The sequence below is a fragment of the Mangifera indica genome, chromosome 2 (assembly GCF_011075055.1).
Source record: "Mangifera indica cultivar Alphonso chromosome 2, CATAS_Mindica_2.1, whole genome shotgun sequence".
Lineage (NCBI taxonomy): Eukaryota > Viridiplantae > Streptophyta > Magnoliopsida > Sapindales > Anacardiaceae > Mangifera > Mangifera indica.
The window spans coordinates 13,242,065-13,265,281 of NC_058138.1; the positions used below are offsets into that span (position 1 = coordinate 13,242,065).

General features: G+C 30.4%; 2 protein-coding genes across 2 annotated transcripts; one reads left to right on the forward strand and one right to left on the reverse strand.

The window, feature by feature from the left end:
* On the reverse strand, nt 1-3,565 carry LOC123209540 (leucine-rich repeat protein 1-like). Its single transcript, XM_044627629.1, has 6 exons — nt 3,145-3,565; nt 2,663-2,734; nt 2,334-2,477; nt 1,614-1,685; nt 1,423-1,494; nt 1-289 (listed from the first exon to the last, which is right to left on the reverse strand). Exons 1-6 carry the CDS (start codon nt 3,369-3,371, stop codon nt 217-219), a joined length of 660 nt encoding a protein of 219 aa, XP_044483564.1. The 5' UTR covers nt 3,372-3,565; the 3' UTR covers nt 1-216.
* Nucleotides 3,566-13,084: 9,519 nt separating this feature from the next.
* Nucleotides 13,085-16,318, forward strand: LOC123208799 (ETHYLENE INSENSITIVE 3-like 1 protein). Its single transcript, XM_044626348.1, has 2 exons — nt 13,085-13,421; nt 13,947-16,318. The coding sequence occupies exon 2, from the start codon at nt 14,085-14,087 to the stop codon at nt 15,939-15,941; it is 1,857 nt and encodes a 618-aa protein (XP_044482283.1). The 5' UTR covers nt 13,085-13,421; nt 13,947-14,084; the 3' UTR covers nt 15,942-16,318.
* Nucleotides 16,319-23,217: the final 6,899 nt, after the last annotated feature.

Consider the following 23,217-nt stretch of genomic DNA (forward strand, 5'->3'; position numbering starts at 1 on the left):
TGAGAAACCTTCACTAGTATTGCATCAATAAAATTCTTGTCTTGAAAGTTTTGGAAAGAGCATAACAATGGAATTACAGATGCATTTATTCATGCAGTATAGTATATTTTACATATATATGGGTTTCATTTGGCCAATCCAACTAGTTTTGAGGTAAAGGTGAGAAACTTTTGATTTTTCAAGTACATATCCATCTGAAACCAACCGGTCAATAATTCATGAGCAGTTTGTGCCATAACTCGCAAGTCCCAGCAACTGTGGACCTTCTAGTTTAGGATTATTCTCAAAGCTACACATAAAAACAAAATATTGTCACTAGAGTACCAGAGAATAAGTAAGCATACAAGTACTAGAGACCTAAATAAGTTTGAACAAAACTCCACTGCCTTCGAAAAAAGTCCCTCCTAAAGTTTTTAAAATACTAATATTCAATGAAAGCCAACCTACATTCATCAGTAGATTGTTTCTTATCAATTTGCTCAATGGTACAAATTTAAGCAAACTATAGTAGATATGAGGTAACAAAGGTGTTTCATGCTTAGTCTTAGAATACAAAAAATCCCATAGTTTAAAGACAGGGATTGGTCAGAACAGCAATCAATATCACAAAAGAATGCTAATAATCTTTTCAGTTGACATCTTTTAATTTCCAAATGGATTAAAGCCACCTATTTTCTATGTAAGACATGCATAAGAAATTGCACCAGACAATTCTTTAAGAAATCAAATGAATCAATAGCACAAGTACAAGAAATAAAAAACAGAATGAAAGCAATTATATATAAAGGCCAGCAAAATGCAGCTTTCTAAAGTGATGAATTCCATCAGTAACGTTAGTAATGATAATATTTCATGGTGAAAGGTCCCTTCCTTTAGCTTCTCTTAGTGCATTCATCCATAATGTCAAAGGCATACTTTATCTCTGTTTATACACTTAAAACAGAAGGAGTTTTAGCCAATTTTGTTTCCTGGATCATAGTTTTTTGAGGTGATTATAGCTTTGTTATTAATATCTATTACACACTGTGTAAATACATATACAAAACTCAGCCATTGTTGAACTCCATCTTCAGTGAGGAACCACATCAACACAGATGCAGGTTGCAATCTATAGGACAAACTAATTAACACATTCTTCATCTATAATCACACAAATTACACACAATGTTCCTGTTAGTGCAAGATGCCTAACTAAACATGAAAATTCTGAGCCTGACACAAATTAAATGAACACAAAAAATAATTATACATTAAATCATCAATTATTGATTAAAGAAGACCTAAAACAAAAATTATAGCAATGCCAGGAGGACACAGACAAATGTTTCAGAAAGAAGGTGCACTAATAAAACAAGTCATAGAATCAATGTCCTTGCACATTCAGTATGATAAAAGTATAAATAGCAGGGGAACAAAACATACTTGCTGAGAGGTATGTGTTCAAATGGCCCACTGGCAGGAATTGTTCCACATAGATCATTGCTAGATACATCCCTTAAAATGAAATATCAAAATTTATCAGTTTCTAAGTTTGCTGCTGTACATGATGAAACATAAGACTGCATCTATCAAAATAAAAGATAAAGAAAATCATATGAAAACATTGCACATACACAACTTTGAGGCTTGAAATTCCAACAAGTTCCTTGGGAATTTTTCCAGAAAGTTGGTTATCATTAAGCCGTCTGCCAAACGGAAACAAACATGTAAGAAAAGTCAGCAACTAATATAACCATTCAGCATGAACCAATAACCAGCAAAAATAAGTTGAGAAAAATCTGCCTGAAATTAATCAAAGAGATATGCAAACTGCAAGAACCATCGGGCACCCCTTAGAGGTTCCAGTAAGGAACTAGACAGATGCCAAGAATTCACAGTTTCTTTTCAAACGTTACTTCCCCACTTAGAAATGGAGAAAATATCTGCCTAATCCTGCAGATCCTTGTGTGAATTCCACAATAAACTAGCAATCAGTCTTTAAATAGAAATGCTAAAGCTTGAAACCAAAAAATCTCTAGAATAAGGAGAATAATTAATCCACACACACAATGAAGGAAAAAAAGATTAAACGTTAGGATGTTTGAGTACAGCAGATCTCCTAGAAACTACAAGTGCATAGCAAACAATCAAAAATGTTTACTAACCTTACTTCTGGCATCTAGGTAGTTAACTATCTAACCTTGCATATTTTTGCAGTCAAGTTAGGGAAAAAACAGATAATCCAATAACGAATTAAGAAGCAAGCAGAGAAAATCAAAGCCTTGCACATTTCAACCATGCACCCCCAATTGATGTCTTGTCATAATAAAAATGATTAATATTAGTTAACTTACAAAAAGACAAGAGACTTGAGTTTCCCCAAGGAGGGAGGGATTGTTCCAGAGATGTTGTTGCTATACAAGTCCAAGCTAATGAGGCTCTTCAAGTTACCAAGCTCAGGAGGGATAGTTCCTTGAATGTTGTTTTTGTAAAGCTCCCTACAAGCACACAAGGTCAATAAAATCTAAACATCAGCAGCAAAATATCCAGAGCACCATGACAATGCATTTTTGAACTATGTAACAATAGTAATAAAGTAAATGATGATCTTCAAAACAACAATTCATATAGCAACATACACAAGCGAATAGTGTAGAGAATAATTCAAGCAGAAAAAACATACAAATATTGCAAATGCTCCAGCTTCCCAAGTTCAGGGACTAGATGTCCAGACAGATTTGAATTACCTAAATCACTGCATAAATGATCAAAAGCTCATCAGTCATGAACATGTTAGAAATAAACACTTTTTAAAATTTAAAAAAAAAAAAAACTCACAGTAAAAGCGAAAAGAAAGTTGAACACTATTTAGAAACAGATTACCAAAAGCACCAAAACACAATTTTTATACATGCAGCTGCTAATCAAGAAGGGAAAAAAAGCCCAGCTCAGAGCACACAATTCTTTGCATAAATATAAAACTGAAAGGAAATGACCTCAGTTGAAGCGCATTAATCAGCAAGTGAAGCATCAATAAAATCAGAAATTAAAAACCCACTTTACCAAAAATTAAAAAAAAAAATTGAAATCCAGAAGGAAAAAAAGCTGAAGAAAAAAAAAGAAAGAAAAGAAAACAATGCAAATAGATCAAGAAAGAGTAAATACACCCGAGTAACGTGATTGTTTTGATTGCAAGTGATGTGGAACCAAGTGCAGGGATTAACAAGCGTAGGATCCCAGCTTTGGAGAACGTTATCTGGATCTGACAAGCTTTTTCTAAAAGTGTAAAGAGCGTCTCCTTCAGAATTCCCAATCACAACACTCACTAAAACGCTTAAACATAAACATAAACAAAAACAAAACAAAGGCGTGGAAATAGTTGTGGCTGCCATAGCTGAAGGCTCCTTCTAGGGTTTGTTTAAAAGATTCTTGACAACGGAAGAGAAAGAGGAAAGGAGAGGATCGGCTTTGGGAATATCAAGAGTGACAAGTCATAAAACTATTTGTACTTTGTTTTCTTTTTATTTCATCTTCTTCATCGTTTCCTATTGTTGTGATTCTTCATACTTTCACATTGAGGAGTGCTGTGATTTTCCCTTTTTTTTTTTTTTTAATTTTATATATAAATAATAACACATTATTGCATAGTTAAATAATAAAAAATAAAAAATAAAATAAAATTTAATTATATAATAATATATTATTATTTATATATAATAATAATAATAATATTTATTTATTTTAATTATATAAATATATATTTATATATGTTATTACATAATAAAATATTATTTTATCATTAATTCAAAATTATTCAATCACATGATAATATATATAAATATGTATATATTTATGTATTTAAAATAAATATATATAATTTTATTGTTTATATTATTATTATTTTACCACCTCATTAATTATTAATTATTTTTAATTAAGGTGGGGTTTTTATTATGAAATCATATATTTTATTTAAAATTTTTTTCTGATGGTAAATTTAGAAAATAAAATAAAATAAACCATTTAAAATATTACTTTTTAAACCAACAGTTATGAATAAAAATTTAGATGCTTGAAAAATAAAAAATAAAAAGTAATTTTTTTTAAATAATAGACAAGACCTAACAAAAAAAAAAATAAATTAAAAATATTATTGTAAAGTCAGTGCATAAATAAATAATTACAGAAAAGTGGGTTTGGCGTGGAAGCTTTAAGTCAAAGACAAAGTGAATAAGTTTTGTTTTGACCATCAATTTTGTCCATAACTGTAACCACTGATGACATTGAATATTTTATTTTTAATTTTTATTTGAAATTCTTGTATAATTAATTCAAAATTATTATGAGATTTTATTTTATTATTAATTTAAAATTATTTAATTATACAATAACACGTTAGATTCTCAAACTAGCAAATTAGATCAGTTAACAATATCGATAACACATTGTTATCGACACTTGTCCTTTATTATATCTTCAATCCAATCCTAACAAAATTTTACTATACTAACATTTTTCTAAAAGTTCGACTCAATTTAGATTAATTTGAATTGATTTCGGATCAACTCTAACATAATTAGATTTAGTTTTAAGTCATATTAGATTCATTCAAACTATATTTCGTATAAAAAAGACTTACCCATAATCCAATTTTTTAGTATTAGGTTAACAAATCGTGTTAATAATTCCCATTCTAAATACTTGTTATAAATGCTCGTAGTTTTTATTTCAACCCATCATAGCCTATGTCCAAGATGATTAAGCTTATTGTATACTTTTGGTATATCCACTAATAGACATAAAACTCCCCGTATTGCAATTATATATTAATTTAGAATAATATTATATATACCTATTTTAAATACATAAATAAATACGTATTTATATGTATTATCATGTGATTAGATATTACTTTATTCTTAATTCAAAATCACTCAATTATATAATGATACACATTAAATATGTATCCATTTATATTCTCAAAATGAGTATGCATAATTTATATTGATTAATTTAATTAAAAGAGTATGATTTCATATTCATATAACATATCTAGCTTTAGATTTGAAGTAATTACAAAATTTTAATAACCCATCGAAATTTACACTATTTTGAGTTAAAATATAATACCAAATTAATAAAATTATGTGTACGTATTTTTTATACATAATTTAAATACATAGATGATGTGTTATTATATAATCAATTGATTTTGAATTAAAAATAAAATAATACATAATTATATGATGATATATCATTTTACCAAATCGTCTTCAAGAAATTTATGTTATTCCAAAATCAGTCCCAAGCTAAAGTGGGATCAAGAACATTCAACTCTCAATTATAATGTTTGACATGCAAAGGAAAAAGCTAAAGGAGTCTAAGCCAGCTCCATTGCAATGTTGAGTAATCACTGCCTACCTTTTCAAATTGTTCCACTAGATATTGTGTGTCCAATCCATATTTGAAATAATAAAGTTGAGGAGTTGACCTTCTTAAAGAATCATGATGTTTTTGTAAATGGGTTTTGTAAATGGAGCATAAATGATCATTTTGTTGCATATTCTCTTTTGGCCAAAGGTTCATCTTTCCACGAGGAAAAGGTGGCTAAGGGAATTTATAATCGGGATGTTGTTATAATTTTATCTTTATTTATTAATTTTTTATAATTAAAATATTTTTATTTTTAATTAATATAATAAATAATATAAAATACATTAGATTGTGTGTGCGATTAGGTGCAGGTTATTAGAAATAGTTAGATTATTAATAGTGTGTCTTTAATCAGGTTTGTTGGTAATAATCAAACATGTCAAAATCAAATTTTATAAAATTTTGTAAATAAAAATTTGCATACCTAGATTTAATTTTCGATAAAGCTTTTTCGAATACGAAACAAGATATTGACGTTAGTCGATTCTTACAATCCAATTTACATTACGTAATGCTTTTCAATTAAAGAGATAAGATCTATGCCATTTTTGGTTTTGCATTAAGGTAGAGAATTCTTTTCTGGTAAAAAAAATAGCGTTCCTCTATTTTTTTAGGGAGACAGTTTGAATTATAAATAAGAGTTTAACTACCGATCATTAATCTTTAATAATTGTCTTTTGACAGCTAAGAAAATCGGATCAGATCGATCTATCATAAGTGAACCCAGATTCAATTTATGTTTACAGTTATGTTATTTAATATTTAAGGTGAGCAAATTACCCGTTTGAAATTACAATTGTCAAAGTACCCAATTATTGGTTTCGATTTTTATTCTGAATCAAAGGAAATATGATAGGTTCCAGGTTATAAACTAAAGGAATCTGCATGTTTCAAGATTGGTTTTCGTTCTTTGCTCTTGGGAACTGAAACCGACCCAAAACCTAAAGTTACAAGTTAATGTCGCTTAAAATTATGTTTGTTTGTTCTTTCAATCCGGGTAGAAATAGCAGTGTCAGAATTTTCAGGAAAACGTGCTGGAATTTTAGATGCTGCTCTGCTAACACCATTATTAGCGCTTTCATCCTAGTTTTTGTTGCTGAGAGGGATGAAAAATCATGCTTCTCCACAATAGGTCAAGTGGATCAAGAGGCTGAAAGTTCAAAACGATAGAGAATCAAGGTATAATTTGTTTCGATTATTGTTAAATTTTGGTTTTTTCGGCATCCTTAATTATCTTTTTTTCATCCTCAATCTGTCCCTCTAAGAGCCTTTATCCAGAAGTCGCCTTATATTAACTACTAATTCATGTTTTACTTAGCCCCTTCGCCTCTTGGAGCCAAAGGCGAGCACCGGCTGGTCATGGTGTTGCAACTTCAGTAACTCCTCGCTTCTTCAAAAATAGTCCACCCAGCTTGGCAATATTACAAGCTGTCACTGCTCTCATTACAACAAATTTTATAAGATGTAAGAAAAATTTTGTTAGGACACATCACAAATTTTCTGTTAAGATTAAGGGATAAAATTATCATTTTACTAGTAATATTAAAATAATTAAAATTATATTTCATTTTTTCTCCTTGATTTGAAAAACTAACATTTTTCTTTGGATTAAGTTTTGAAAAATTTACTTTTTCTCCCTAGGATACCAAACCTGAAATTCAGTTACTTTCTCTGACAAATAGCAGAGGAACAAGACAGATTCATCTAGAGGACGACCTCTACAATGATAATCATCTAGATCTGGACAATGCTTCATCGTCTAACAAAACGTTGTGCCAATCACTAGTGACCGAAGGGAAATGTGAAGAAAAAAACTTAAAGATTTGAGAGAGAAAAAGTCATTTGTCAGAATTCAAACATGAGACAAAATATTAACTTTTAAAACTTGAGGAGAAAGATAGAATAAAATTATATATTTTTTAATTTTATTATTTATCAATAATTTAGAAATAGATACATGTTTGAATTTTTTATTTATTATAAATATATTTTCAAAATTAAGCTAAAATTTGAATAAGAAATAGTCCTTTGCCCCACTAACCATTGTTAAGCTATATATTTGTCTATTGTGTGTAAAATAATACAACAAAAATAAAACATTAAAAAGACAAAGAGTACTCATGCATATTAGACAAAGGGTACTCAAATAAGCGCCAAAATTGGCCTGGGTAACTAATAATGCAATATGCCCAAAATGAATCTTCTGCTCTGTCACCTTTATGGTGACCCAGTCAGTCCTAAAGAGGTTCACTATGAAATATTCTTAGAAAGCTCTGACACTACTGATAAATCAAAATGGGTTGAAAGATTTTCAGTGTATAGAAGTTATTTGAAATTTGACCTAACTCAGAAAGACAGAATCAAACTGATATAGTTCTGCATTTTAATATACCCTTCCATCAATGCTTTAAAGTGAACTGGCTTGTCAAAAGGAACACTAAAAGCTTACAGGATATGTTATACTTAAATTATTAAAATCAGATGTATAGATTACTAAAACTGATAAAATATTAAAATTTTCATAAAAAAAAACTTAAGTTTAAGTTTTTATTATGTCTGTGAAACTTTAACTTATCTAATATAATCGTTGTAATAATAAAAATTAAATAATTTGTTAAGTAACATCTAGGTCGATGACTTTGTGCTCTTTTCTGAGGGACTTCGGATTGCCATAGCCCCTTTGGTCAAATAATAAACAACAGAACATGTTATGTTATGTTATGCATGAAGTTATAGTCTTGACTAGATAATGAGGAATCCAAATTCCTTCATTCAATGGATTCAAAATGGAAGCCATAAATATTGCGGTTTTTTGAAGCAATCATTTTAAGCATGTTTGTTCAAACTTACCTAAAAGGTTGATCCAATTGTTTAACAACTTGAGACACATGAGGATCTTCCACCATCTTTAGATTGCTACACTTGACCAACAATGGACTCATAATAATTATATTTATGGATATTTAAGTAGATTAATATCTTAATATTATTTTATTATATTTAATTAAATATAATAATTATTTATATTTATCAATTTTTATTATCTTCTAGACAACGGTGGACGAAGGGGTGTCAATTAGGAGACTTCACCCACCTTGGCTATTTAAAAAAACCCACAAATTTAAATCAAAATTTACATTGTACCCTTTGTTAGTGCTCTACTCTCATTAGTTCAATTTGTGGCTCAAGTTTGCTTCGAATAAAAAATTATTCGATTCAACTCAAGTTCAATTTAAGTTTATGACTTGAATTAATAGCTCAAATTTATAGTTCGGATTCGTAGTGTTAGTTTATAACTTATTTACAAAACAACATCATTTTTCTATTATTTGAGAAAAACCATGTTAATTTATTAATGAATCGTGAATGTGAGCTATGAATCTAAATCACTAATTTGAGTTATGAACTCAAGTCAAACTTGAGTCACAAATCTAAACTATAGATTTGAGTTATAAATTTGAATTGAATTCAAGTTGAACATCCCTAGCTCGAGTTCAATTTAGTTTAAAAAAATTAGCCAAATCATTCTATTTAAATTTGACTTTAATTCAAATTAAATAAATTCGAACTGATCTGAACCAAATTAAGCCAATTTATGAGACTAAATTAGGTCTGTTTGAATCCAACTTTGATTGCATTTATTTTTATTTACAATTTATTAATATTTCTAATCTTAACCCCCATAAGTTTCATTTCTGGGTTTGTCATTATTTCTAATTAATCTATTTTCAAGGTAATATTTCATATTTTGTAATAAAACATTATCTGAACCACATGCACCCTACAAGGTAACTGAACTTGAACTAGAACAAGCCGTATTAGAATTTCCACAACTAAAGCCTAATCAACTTCCTCCATAACTTCTATATGCAACCAAGAAAGTGTCACTCTGAGTTTATGAACTTCTTCTGTAGCTTCCTTGTATGATAAAGAACAAAGCCAAACCAGAACAATATCCTTGCTGCAGAACATAAGTACATGACCCTTAAAAACTGCAATAAAAAAAAATATCATGTCTGGTAGAGGACAATAGAATGGAAACAAACCTTATTGCTTCTGACCTGGAAGCCATCTTCCTTAATATTCCCAAATTTCTTAAATGCCTCCTAAAGCTGTGCAGGTGTTGCACTAAAAGATAAATTTTGTACATTTATCAATATATCATAAAAATTTAAATGAAAAATAAAATTACATAAAGCATTGATACATCTTCAAAATGTAAGCCAAATATAGAAACACAACAACAAAAATAATATTTACTGGTTTTTTTTTTTTTTACATTTAATTAAAAGCCACTAAAAAATATGGGAAGTCAAAAAAATAATGTCTTAGTGTGACATTTATAAGAATTGCTTCTATAAATTAATAAAAAAAATTAAAACTTATGGTGGCATTTATAATAATCCTTGTTATAAAAATATTTTCTTATTATATTAATTTAAAAATTGTATATAATTTGTTTGCATATATTCCTGGTAACTTGTCTCTCTTCTTTTTATGTTTATTTTTATTAATTTTTTGTTTGATTTTTTTTTTTTTAAATCTTGGGTAGATCTAAATTTCTATATTTTGATGATTTTTATGTATTTTGAAATGTTTAATATTGTTTTAATTAATATATGATTTTTTTTATTTTGATCTTTTCGGGTTATAGTATGATTTGACTTGTTTTGATTTTATTTTCATATTATATAATAAAAATTGATTAATCACTTGAAATTACAATTCTTCAGTCTGTTCTTATAATTTATTAGGAGTGAAACTTGATGCGATGGGTGTAGGTTTGGTCATTGTGTCTTGAGTTTATCCGTCCAACAAATATAGACGAGGTCCTCGGTTATAAAAAAAAAAAGATAGGATTATCTCCCAAAACAATACGCTAGCATCACACACTTTGTAATTCTAGAATCACTCTGCATGTGTAGTATAATATAGAGAATGATCTACTAAGAGTCATGATTTTAAGTTGCGAAATCACCTTTAGAGTTTGAGTGCTGATGCATTTGGGATATAACTTCGGTCATACTGAATTTGTGGCTTTGCCCGTTATAGAGGAGATTGATACGACTATAATAATATGTACACGAGTTTATATATAAATAATAATATATTATTATGTGATTAAATATTATTTTATTTTTTATTTTTAACTGTTCAATCACATAATGACACATCGTTGTTTGTATATAAAATTATATATAAAAATTATACATATAACACTGATCTTGATATGAAATCGAAGAAGGCTTGCTCTCTTCTCTGTATATACCATATTTTGCATAGTTGTTGTTGCTTCATCACACTCTGTTCTATTCATTTTTAGTTATATATGAGTTGATCATCGAAAATAAAGATTACCCTTTAAAAGAATAACCATATAATAAATAAAATAATATATTAATATATTTTTATTAATTTCAATCTATCAAACATAATAATTAATTATACATATTAATTTCATCAAATATAATAATAAATTTATAATAAATTTTCAAATAACTTATTTTTATAGTAATTTTTTAAATTAATAAATTATAAATTTATTTTAATATATAATTTGTAACTCATATTACAAATTTATTTGTATTTTTTAAATTTTTTTAACTTATTATTTCATTTCAATTTGTAACTCTTATAATAAATTATAGGTTTTCAAAATTTTTAAAATTCTAACACTTTATTCTTACGAATATTTAGACTAAACCTAATTATGCAGCCTCCACTTTTGACCGAAAGCCTGATGACTTTTCCTACTCTCTCTCTCAACTTTAGTTTTTGATTGGAGTAGCTCAGGATTGTCATAATAATACTTATGCAGGAAAGGAGGAAAGGTGGAAAGGAGAAGAATAAAAAAAAAAAAAAAAAAAAACTGGCTAGTGATTGGCTATCGCTTTTCATATTGGATATATAGTTACCAGTATCGTATGATATATGATACATATATATCTTATAATATAATATGATACAGATAAAAAATGATACATATCATAAAATATATCTAATTAATATAATATAGTGAATGTATCTTATAATATGATATATATTATCGATATAAATGAAGATACATTTTTAGAAAAAATGATGATATAGTATATATATATATATATGAAAAATTTTAAATTTTTAATAGTGTTTATAATATTTTTCAAAATAATGATGTATCAATTAACTTTTTTTATTATTTTATTAATATTTTAATATTTTATTTTCTAAAAATTATATTATATGATATAATATGATATTCGATATATAATATAAAAAATTAAATTTTTGATATACGATACAATATAGATTCAACTATCATAATTGGATTTGGCCAATTCATTGGCAAAATTTTTTAGGGTTAATATGATAATTTTATAAAAGTGAAGCATAACAATTTACATGTGGAATATTGTACCAAATCTCAACGTTATAAATTAAATTACTCAAAGATATAAATATCATACGATTGTTTTAGAAAATCCCGATTGGTAAAATGGGGTATAAAGTAAAGGCAAATTTATTATATTGACTATTTTAGGAGGGCCTATATAATCTTAGTCAACACTCTAGGGGTTATATGGATATAGCCAAATATCTTAAATCATGACAAGAGTTCCCTCATCTATGATCTTTGAACATTTGTATACCACAACATGTCACCAAGTCAATGCCAATTGTTCCAATCAATTGCCCACACAGTATCACATAATTATACCAAGGAATTTGAAAAAATTCAACTATAATTATTAATATTCTATTATATATAATATATATTTATAATATAATATGATATAGATAAAAAATTTTGTTTTTATATTAATACCATGTGTTCAACTATAATAATTAATCTTTTTTTAAACAAAACTTTTGTTTTGAATAATTTATCTTACATCCCTAAACCCTTATTTTATATATTTTGCCCTACCTAAAAATCACTAAGACTAAAATACTTTTATTCTAAATTAAAAAAAATTACTCTTTCAACATTAACACCCCCACCCACTGCCCACCATCACTAGCCACCAAAATCTTCGGGAGAAAACATCAAAATTCTTAGTGAAAGATGTCAGAATTACAGATTTGGCTAAGGATAAAATAAAATGGTGAAAGACATCAAGATCAAGATGAGAGAGGAGATTGATTTCATTGACCTCATTGAGTTCATCGAATCTGAAAGATGGTTTAATCAAGATAAACAATAAATAATTTTGTTCAAATTCGAAAGATAGTTTAAGTAAAATGAGAAACAATTGATTCTAAAATGAGAAGCTACCAACATTAATCGAGATGAGAAGATGAGAAACGTTATACTCTCATTCAATCTTAACTTTACGAGTTATTATAGTGTTTCTCTATCATTCTTCGTTTAATCCCTTATGAGTGATAAAAATGAATGGGTATAATGAAGCGCTAAACGAAACTTCTGAAAATATTAGGACCATAGGAAACGGTGAGTCAGAAGGTGTGATTCTAACTGAAAGAAACAGGATGCCAATGGAGGGAAACAAAAATCCAAATCCCAAGGTGGAGTTAATGAATTCCCGGTAAGAACAGTGTAAGTGGTCAATGAGAATTTTCTAAATTATTATTGCAAAAAGACAGGGTAAGGTAAACACTGTCCCATACTTGCCTAGATTGCATTAACCACACGCTTTTAACTAATCTGTTTTTCTTCTAGTTTATTATATACTTTCATCTCTTCGTATTCCATTATTGACTTTCAGTTTCTCCCCTAGACCCGTCTCTTCCTGGTCAAACATCTTCTGTTCCATCTCGGTAGCGTTTATCTTCTTGCTCTATTGGGTTGTTTTTGTTTTGTTAGTCGTAGTCTCTTTTAAGCGAAGCTCTGTTGTTGCTTGAGTTCACTGCTAACACTTTGATATGGGATTCGTGGCATGATTTTTGCATCATCAGATCCTATCTGCTTGAGATCGGTCGGACTTTTCTCTTTTCTTGGGAAAAATAAATAATTCGTTTCTTTTTCTTGTCTTCTGAAGTTTATTGGGGTTTCAGTTTGTTATACGGTAAGATCTGATCTCCGGTTTCTGATGCTTGAATTTAAGTATTTGATCTCTTATTTATTTATCTGGTTTACTGTATATTTTTTGTTGCAATCAATATATTTGCCTTGATGTAAATTTTGTTGGAAAAAGTCTTTTTTTTTTTTTTTCATATCTTGAGTTTAGCTTCTGCTTGTATGGATCTATGTTGTTTCTTATACTTTATTTGTTTTGGCCTGTATAAGTTTCTGGGAAATATCAGTCTGTTTGAATTTTGATGAAGTAATATCTCTTTGTTGGAGTAAAGTTATGATTTTGTCTGGAGATTATATTTCAAGTATATATTTTACTTTAAGCAGGCTCTGTTTTGAGGGATCTTTAATAAATTATTGGTGCTTGATCTTTATTGTTTCTTGTTCTTTTTTCTGTAAATGTTAGATTAATTTATGGCTATGAGTTTAGACTCTGATTTAACAGTTTTTATGAGCCTATATGTATTTAATCTATTGAATTCGGTTGTCAATGTTTTTAATATGATGATGTACACAGGTCAGAAGGCACTGAAATATTGGCAAATCGAGTTTCATAGAGAAATAGTGGAAGTTAGCTTGAGAGATTTAAGTTTGTGGTTGAGTCTTGACAGAGGCTTGTGCAAATTTTGAGTTCCTGGGGGGCTGACTTTCTGAAATGATGTTAGTATTTGATGAGATGGGTCTTTGTGGAGATATGGGTTTCTTCTCCGCTCCTATGGGGGAGTCAGATGTGGTCCCTGCACAAACTGAACCAGAGGCAACCATGGAGGATGATTATACCGATGAGGAGATTGATGTTCATGAGCTTGAAAGGAGAATGTGGAGGGACAGAATGCGTCACAAAAGGCTTAAAGAACAATCTAAGGGTAAGGAGGGAATTGATATATGTAAGCAGCATCAGTCGCAAGAGCAGGCAAGGAGGAAGAAGATGTCCAGGGCTCAAGATGGGATCTTGAAATACATGTTGAAGATGATGGAAGTTTGTAAAGCTCAAGGCTTCGTTTATGGGATTATCCCTGAGAAAGGAAAGCCTGTGACTGGGGCATCTGACAATCTTCGAGAATGGTGGAAGGATAAGGTCAGGTTTGATCGGAATGGTCCAGCTGCTATATCCAAGTACCAAGCTGATAATTCAATCACTGGCAAAAATGAGGGCTGTAATCCAATTGGTCCAACTCCTCACACCTTGCAAGAACTACAAGACACCACCCTTGGTTCACTGTTGTCAGCACTCATGCAACATTGTGATCCTCCTCAGAGGCGATTTCCATTGGAGAAAGGTGTTTCCCCACCATGGTGGCCCACCGGAAATGAGGAATGGTGGCCTCACTTGGGTTTGCCAAAGGGTCAAGGCCCTCCACCTTACAAGAAGCCTCATGACCTGAAGAAGGCTTGGAAAGTGGGTGTTCTAACAGCTGTGATTAAACATATGTCCCCAGATATTGCCAAGATTCGAAAGCTTGTGAGGCAATCGAAGTGCTTGCAGGACAAGATGACAGCCAAGGAGAGTGCCACATGGCTTGCAATCATCAGCCAGGAGGAGGCCTTGGCTCGAGAGCTGTATCCTGAATCCTGCCCCACTTTGTCATCTGGTGGGGGAAGCAGGTCTTTGGTAATCAATGACTGCAATGAGTATGATGTTGATGGGGTTGAAGATGAGCCAAACTTTGATGTCCAAGAGCCTAAACCAGAGAATTTCACTTCTTCCCATTTGGGGATGGAAAGGATGAGGGAGAGGCTGCCAGTACAGCAACCATCTTATCCAATTAAGGGAGAAGTTGTTACAAACTTTGATTTTGTTGTTCGGAAAAGGAAGCCATCAACTGAAATGGCAATGGAACACAAGATCTATACTTGTGAGTACCTTCAGTGTCCTTACAGCGAACCCCGATTGGGCTATCATGACAGGTCTTCCAGGGATAATCACCAATTGACTTGCCCGTACAGGAACAATTCTTCAGAATTTGGAGGGTCCAATTTTCATTTGAATGATGTAAAACCAGTTATCTTCCCTCAAACATTTGCACCGTCCAAGCCAACTGGTCTATCCTTTAATTTGGTGCAACCTTCCTTCGATATATCAGGACTTGGAGTTCCAGAAGATGGACAGAAAATGATAAGTGAGCTCATGTCAATCTACGATAACAATGTCCAAGGCAACCAGAGCATCACTCCTAGTAATAATGCAGCAGTGACAGAAAGTCAAAATCTGCTTCAGCAAAAAGCTCAACATCAACAGGACAATTACTTCCATGGACAAGGAGTCGTGATGGATGGGAACTTGTTTGAAGGATCCAACATGACTGATAATCATCAGATGTTTCTCCGGGAGGAAGGTCAATTCGACAAGTTTAAGATAATGAATTCTTCATTCGAGCCCAACCACAACAACAATAGCTTCCAGTTAATGTTTGGTACGCCATTTGATTTAGGAACCTTCGATTATAAAGAAGATCTACAAGCAGTAGGAATGGATAGTCTGCCAAAGCAGGATTCCTCAATCTGGTTCTAGTTACATTGCAAACTTCTCATCAACATGGCCTCTTTTTCAGTTGAGATGTCTCTCTGTATCCCTCGGTGTTGGGTTCATACATTCTAAATTAGTTATATTCTGGAGATTTTATTTTATACACCTTTGGTCTTGATTATTATGTGGTGAAAACTTAGTTTGTCTAAAAGTTGTTGGTAGTTGTATTAGTTTGTTTGTACCACTAGAAATAGGAAGTAAGCAAGGGTGAATTGGGATTAATAAAAGGATTAGAAAGGTCCCATTCCACAAAAAAAAAAACTTGCCTTACTTTCATATATGAAATGTCAAATAAATAGTGTTGATCTCCATTTCTGAATATTTAATATTTTATGGGCAGAAGCTAAGTTATTATTGGATGAGTCAACATTACATTGAATGAATATAGTAGGAATATGAAAGTGTTGTTTTGTATTAAGAAATGTGTAAGTTGTTGAATGAAACAGGCAACGGGTGGCTTTGTCATGGCATGTTAAGAATTAGACACACAAATAGAACAAGTTAAAGTAAATGCCAAGTGGGCTTGCATCCTTGTAATGGTAGGGCCGGTAAGAATGGAGGCTTATCTAAAAGTCTGCAAGCTGTCAACATACTTTGTTCAAAGTTTGGAACTTTATCATTTGCACTGTGTCTTTATTCATTTAATTTGACCATATCTACTACCTATCAAACAATTACATGAATACCAGATCTACCATTTTCGTCTTCCACTCCAATACTTGCTCATTTTATTGGTTCACATTTTTTCTTTGGCTTGTCAGCAATTCAGCATGCATCCCCTAGATTTACCGAGTATCAAATTGCCACCAATAATGTATTATTATGCGATGAGATGTTTTTTTTTTTTTAATTCAAAATCACTTAATTACATAATAACATATACTCTATATATCTGATTGTGTTTTAGAAAAATATATACATATAATTTTATTCATTTGAGAATAGGATAAAAACCCCCCTTGCAATCCTTTTCTAATTGAAAAGTTGAATAGAAAATTATAGTCTCCAGCATGCCCATCTAAGCCTAATTAGAAGGCATGTCTTGCTTTTGAGTCACTGTTGGTTGCAACTTTTGCTGCCCAGCAGTCTTCAGTGTAATTTTATGCACCTTATTTATGGTCCTAGGTGATTCAAGTATCAGTTCAACGGTATTGCTGCAATTGTAAAGGCTTTTTGTGACCTTCAATTTTTCCAGCCAAACCAGGACCGAAAGATGGATGAGACACCAAGAAGATGCATCCGCCATTGTTGGAACACTACCTTGGCTAGCAAGTGATCGATTTACACCTCCAACACATGAATAAATTTGGGGAAAAAATCCGGATAATCAGAAAAAAAAAAAAACCATAATCACCACCAAATCCTCAAATAAACATCCATTCATTAAGGTAATTCAATGCACCTCCTAACCACTCAACCGTCTCCACCCTTAATCGAAATGAAATAACATGCACAGTCTGTTTAGCCATATCTATGCATTTTGAAGTGTTTTAAAGATTATCTATTTTTTATTACTGATATTATCTTGTTTGGTTTATCAATAATAAAATATTATAATAATCTTCTATTAACTATGCTGACGTGACAGGTAATATAGGTGGTAATCTGATTATCACCTTTATCTTAGGTATTAAAATATTATCAAAGTAATCTTGATTTTATTATAATTATATTATTGTTTATTAATTTTTAAAACAAAATTAAATTTATTTTTAATTAATATAACAAATAATATAAAAATATTTAAAAATAATTATATTTAAGGGTATTTAAGTAAAATAATTTACTAGTATTATTTTATTACAGTTAATTAAATACTATCTATTTTTATCAAATTTTATCAAATATAGTAATCATTTATACTCAGTAATCTTCTTAGTAATCTATCTTTAAGATAATCTCTCTATTTTAATAATAAAATATTACCTAAATCAAATTCCTCTGATGGTGTTGCTTCTTTTCTACTGGGGTTGTGTCATCAGTTTAGAGTTTTTACTTCTTTAAGGTTTTAAAATGGCGGGTGTTGTAGAGTTTTGGTTGTGCGAGTTATGGGCTTTGAGAGGTTAAGGACCGAAAGGTTTGTCCAAATGCTACTTTTTGTGGGTGTTGTGGGTTGTGGGTTATTGGGTTGAATGGAGATGAGGAGTGTTGTAGCTGCTTTCGGAGAGTAGATACAAATTATGCGGGAAGACGGGTTCTTAGGTGGGGTGCTCTATAGAGATATTAATTAATAAAACTACGGGTAATATTATATGTATATATTTTTATATATAATTTAAATATATAGATAATAAATTATTATATAATTATATATTATTTTATTTTTAATTTAAACTCATCTAATCACATAATGATATATTATTTATATACCTAAATTATATATTAAAAATATGTATGTATAGTTTTATTAATAAAACTACTTCTTAAATGGTCAATGTAAATATAACCAACAACTCTTGCTGTATACTATAGCAGTCATAGATATGTCTCAAATTTTAAGACTTAAAAGGGTTGAACATAAAAGATACTCAACCATTCATCTAGCGCTACCTCATAAAAGTGCATAACATGTCACGTTGGGATGGATACACAGTCGTATATGCTAAGGATGCATGTCCATGCAACCCAAGATGAAAAGAAAAGTTTATAAAGACACGTTGCAAAGAGTTTGGGGATCGTTATCCCATCTTACAACCTTGTCCGTATCTCGATTCTAACAAAGTGACAAGCAAGCGGAGGAAGTTCTAGCGAGTTAGAGGGGAAGAAAGAAGATAACCGGCTGCAAATCGTTCAACAGGTGATACAAGTAAGGAGATTGTAGCTGAGTTTTTGTACAGATTGTATGATCATGGTGATAATGCTTGTGCTGTGAGGTTGCCATGTTATATGATTTGAATATATGAAAATGCAGTATTTATGTGTATAGTTGCAACCGGGAGAATTATGAAACATATTTCTACAAATTTTTATAATATAATTTGTGATCGTGTTCATTAATGTATGAACATTCAAAGGATTACATCAGTGTTTTTAAAATTGAATGAGACTGTTCGATTTAATCAATTAAACTGTAAACTAATTTATAATTTGATCTAATTTTATAATTCGATCTAATCTATATGTAAATATTGAGTTATTTAAAATTTAGTCAAATTCGATAAATCTGTTGAATTAGAAAAACTATTTAAAACGAACAATTTGTAATCGGGTTCTTTTATATATGTAATTGAGTTTCAATTGTTTAATTAATATATTTAAAATTATATTTTATATGTTACATATGTTTTATATTTAAAAAATGTGACAAATATTTAATACAATTTAAAAAATATATAATAATTTGATAATAAATTGAATTAATTAATTGTTCAATTGAACCGATCAAATGATCAACCAGTAAAATGAGCAGTTCGAGGTCAATTCGGTTTTAAAAAACATAAAGTTACAACATTAATTGTTATATAATAAAGAGATTTTTTATGAATAGGAAAATTTTGTACTTTATTATTAATAACTGAGCTTTTGTATTTGTTTATTATTTTATAAAAGAAAGTATATTAGCATGAAAAACCGAATTATAATAATCAATGTGTATAAAAAAGATAAACAAATCTGAAATACATCAATGTCATTATCCAATAGGTCACATGTATGTAGTGAAATGTGAATTTTTATCTTATAAAAACATTTATATTTGACATTAGGGCTGAACTCAAACTAAGCCCGTTCAAGCTTAAGTTTGAGCTTGAGCTCGGTTTGAATGAGCTTGAAACAAGCCACCCTAGTCAAGCTCGAGCTACTAGTTAAATTTTTAATTAAAAATTTTGATATAAAATGACGTCGTTTTGATTAATATGTATTAAAACGACGTTATTTTAATAACAAAAAACGAGTTGAACTAAATTCGAATCGAGTTTGAGTTTAGCTTTCATGAGCTCGACGAACTTGAGCTCAGCTATATGTAAACTGAGCCGAGCTCAAGCTCGGCTCAGTTCGAATCCAACCCTATTTGACATCTTAATTAGTAATATATTAAAATTGAAGAGATTCCCATTAACAAAATTTCTAGGATTTTTTAAGAACTTGTTTGAAAGAGTAGTTAATGTCAACTTCTAACTTGGGACAACTTAAAGCTTGCAATTTTGTACATAAATAATGATATGTCATTATATGATTAAGTGTTATTTTATCTTTAATTTTTAATTATTTAATCACATAATAATACATCGTTATAAGTAGATAAAATTATATACAAAAGTTGTCAACATATCACCACTCTTAATGGATTTTGTCTTATGTCTCTTAATTTGGGCTTGCATATTCTTTTTCCATTATTATTCACCATTTAATTGTTGTGTTATTGAGAGATTTTCTATAAATTATAAAAATTCTATCTTTGTGATAACAAATTTACATGTATTCCACAATAACTACCAAAGAATTTAATTTCAAATGTAAACAAAATGAAAATTTTCATTCCATCATGTTATGTGTTATAACAAGTACATTATAATAACCAGAATTTGGTGTCATATGTATATTATCACTTCTTAGTTCCTTCTCAAGAAGAATTACAATCACCAGTACTTAACACTTTCAAGTTCTTTATTGAGAAGAATTATGATCACTTTCCTATAATAATCTAAACATTTTTAAGTCTCTTTCTCTTAGAAGATGAGGGTTCAATTGAGAAAACATATTTTTATTAAAAACACGTAGATTAGACATTTATTTTGATAATGTCATCTATAGATCCTTGTACTCGATAGAATGACCTCCAAATCTTATGTCTACCACCCACATACAGTATGACCTATTGATATCATATCTACCACCTACAAACTTGACAACATCTCGTATGATATTACATCCACCACCCACATCCTTGCTATCATAAAGCACAAAAAATGTATTTGTAGTTTATTATATCCTTGTTCTTGCAACTACTATTCACATACTTGGAACTTTTATATTGTTTGTCACATGTAGGGATGGCAATTTGGGCCCGACTTTAGGGGCCCCGACCCTCCCTGACCCTAACGGGGAGGGGATTCCCCGATAAAAACGGGGAAAGGGGCGGGGATGGGGACAAAAAAAATCCCCGTAATCGGGGACGGGTCGGGGACGGGGATACATGTGTCCCCGCCCCGCCCCGCCCCTCCCCTCCCCTCCCCGCCCCGCCCCGACCCTCCCCGCCCCTCCCCTCCCCGCCCCGCCCCTCCCGGCCCCTCCCCTCCCCTCCCCTCCCCATCCCCTCCCCACCCCCTAAATCTAATATATTAATTTAATAATTTCTAGAAAATTTTACATTATAATTTATTAAAACTATAACTTTAATTTTACTAATTTTTGAATTATCAATTATTAGCTTTTACTAATTTCTAAACTATTAATCTAATATATTAAAAAAAACCTAGAATTTCATTATCATAAAATGTAAATGCACCAAATTAATTTTATTTCAACTTCAAAACTTAGTTAGTCAATCCACTAGGTTTTACACACAAAAAATAATAAATTATAAACTTAATAAAATCAATTGAAGTCAATGAAAAGTGTTAAGTTTAATGTTATTATAAAATTACCCTAAATCACATACATGAAGAGCTACTAATGAAGAGATTGATTATTGCATATTGTTAAATTTTATGAAAACTTTATATTTGAACTAAAATAACAAAGAATATTTTATAGCTCTTGTAGCAAGTGATATTTTGGAAAAATATTATTTATTTTATTTATTGAAATATATAAAAGAATTAAAATTTATATTAATGGGTATGGGGAGGGGATTTTTCCCCGCGGGGACGGGGCGGGGCGGGGATGGGGAGGGGATTTTTCCCCACGGGGACGGGGCGGGGATGGGGAGGGGATTTTTCCCCGCGAGGACGGGGAGGGGATGGGGAGGGGATTTTCCTTCGCGGGGAGAGGACGGGGATTATTTTTTATCCCCGCAACGGGGACGGGGCGGGGACGGGGATTGATATCCCCTACGGGGACGGGGACGGGGATTGATATCCCCTCCCCGCCCCTCCCCATTGCCATCCCTAGTCACATGTATAATAATACATAGATTTTTTTTTGTAAAAACCCGAGTTTTTTTTTTTAAGAAACACAAGCATGAGTCATCTAGAACCGACATTAGCTACTCCTTTGGACAACATTAAAATGAAAACCTAGAAGATATATCTAAATATAGTTGGTAAATCATTAATGAAGCCTATGTTTTTTGGTCAATTATATTGGATTCGACTAAAAAATATATGTTTCGTTTACATATATCAATCATTTCACATCCATTTTAACAAATACCTTATATGTGAAGATACGAAAATGTTGAGATTTAGATAAAGGAAATCAATGCTCAATATTTAAAAATGAAGAGAGCCTTTATAGTGTTTGTATTGGAGGCCCTCAAAATATTTATTGTTTGATGATAGTGAGAAAGGATTTTTCATTTTAATACTTAGATTCAAGATTGATTTTGTGCCCCAAACGAAAACATAAAAGGGATACTGAATTTTTTATCCCAAAATAGCTCCACCTATATATTTATACCTCTTTTTATAGTCTAAACATTTTTACCATTTTATGTGGTAAAATACCTAAATTACTTTGTCTTCAACCTTATAAACACAAGGGAGGGAGATCATTAGAGAATTCACATATTTTGTAAAGATTTCATGACAAAATCATCCAAATCCAAGTTAGTCTTGATTCAATCTTTTATACTATGTGTTTTCTTATTTAACAATTAAAAATCAAATAATATATGGTAAGTTCATATTTATAACTTCATGTAAAATATAATTTTCTTGTGATTTTATATTGTTATATTGTTTAATATTATGATTTTATATTGTTATATTGTTTAATGTCGTTATAATATGATTGAAGTATTGATGGTTAAAATTGAAAATGAGTTGACAAAAATCCAAGTTTGGATTAAAAAACATACAAAAAACAGATTGGCGTTGTTGTCAAGGCTTGACGTTAACGTCAACTTGTTCTTGTGGACCAAATCCTAGATAAAATCAACACAAGTGTTTTATGTTTCAGGTTTAATTGAAGTCAAAGATGAAAAAAAAAAACCTGAAACATAAAACACCTATGTTGATTTTATCTAGGATTTGGTCCAGAAGAATAGGAATGTCAAGCCTTAGCGTCAATGCCAACTTATTCTTTGTGTGTTTTTTTATCTAGACATTGGATCTTTGTCAACTCATTTTCAATTTTTACCATCAATACTTCAATTACATTA

Coding starts and splice junctions, on each gene's coding strand:
- LOC123208799 (XM_044626348.1), top strand. CDS start 14,085: ATGATGTTAGTATTTGATGAGATGGGTCTTTGTGGAGATATGGGTTTC.
- LOC123209540 (XM_044627629.1), bottom strand. CDS start 3,371: ATGGCAGCCACAACTATTTCCACGCCTTTGTTTTGTTTTTGTTTATGT. Junction 2,735..3,144: donor AACAATCACGTTACTCGGGT/GTATTTACTCTT, acceptor TCATTTATGCAG/TGATTTAGGTAATTCAAATC. Junction 1,495..1,613: donor ATTTCAAGCCTCAAAGTTGT/GTATGTGCAATG, acceptor TTTCATTTTAAG/GGATGTATCTAGCAATGATC.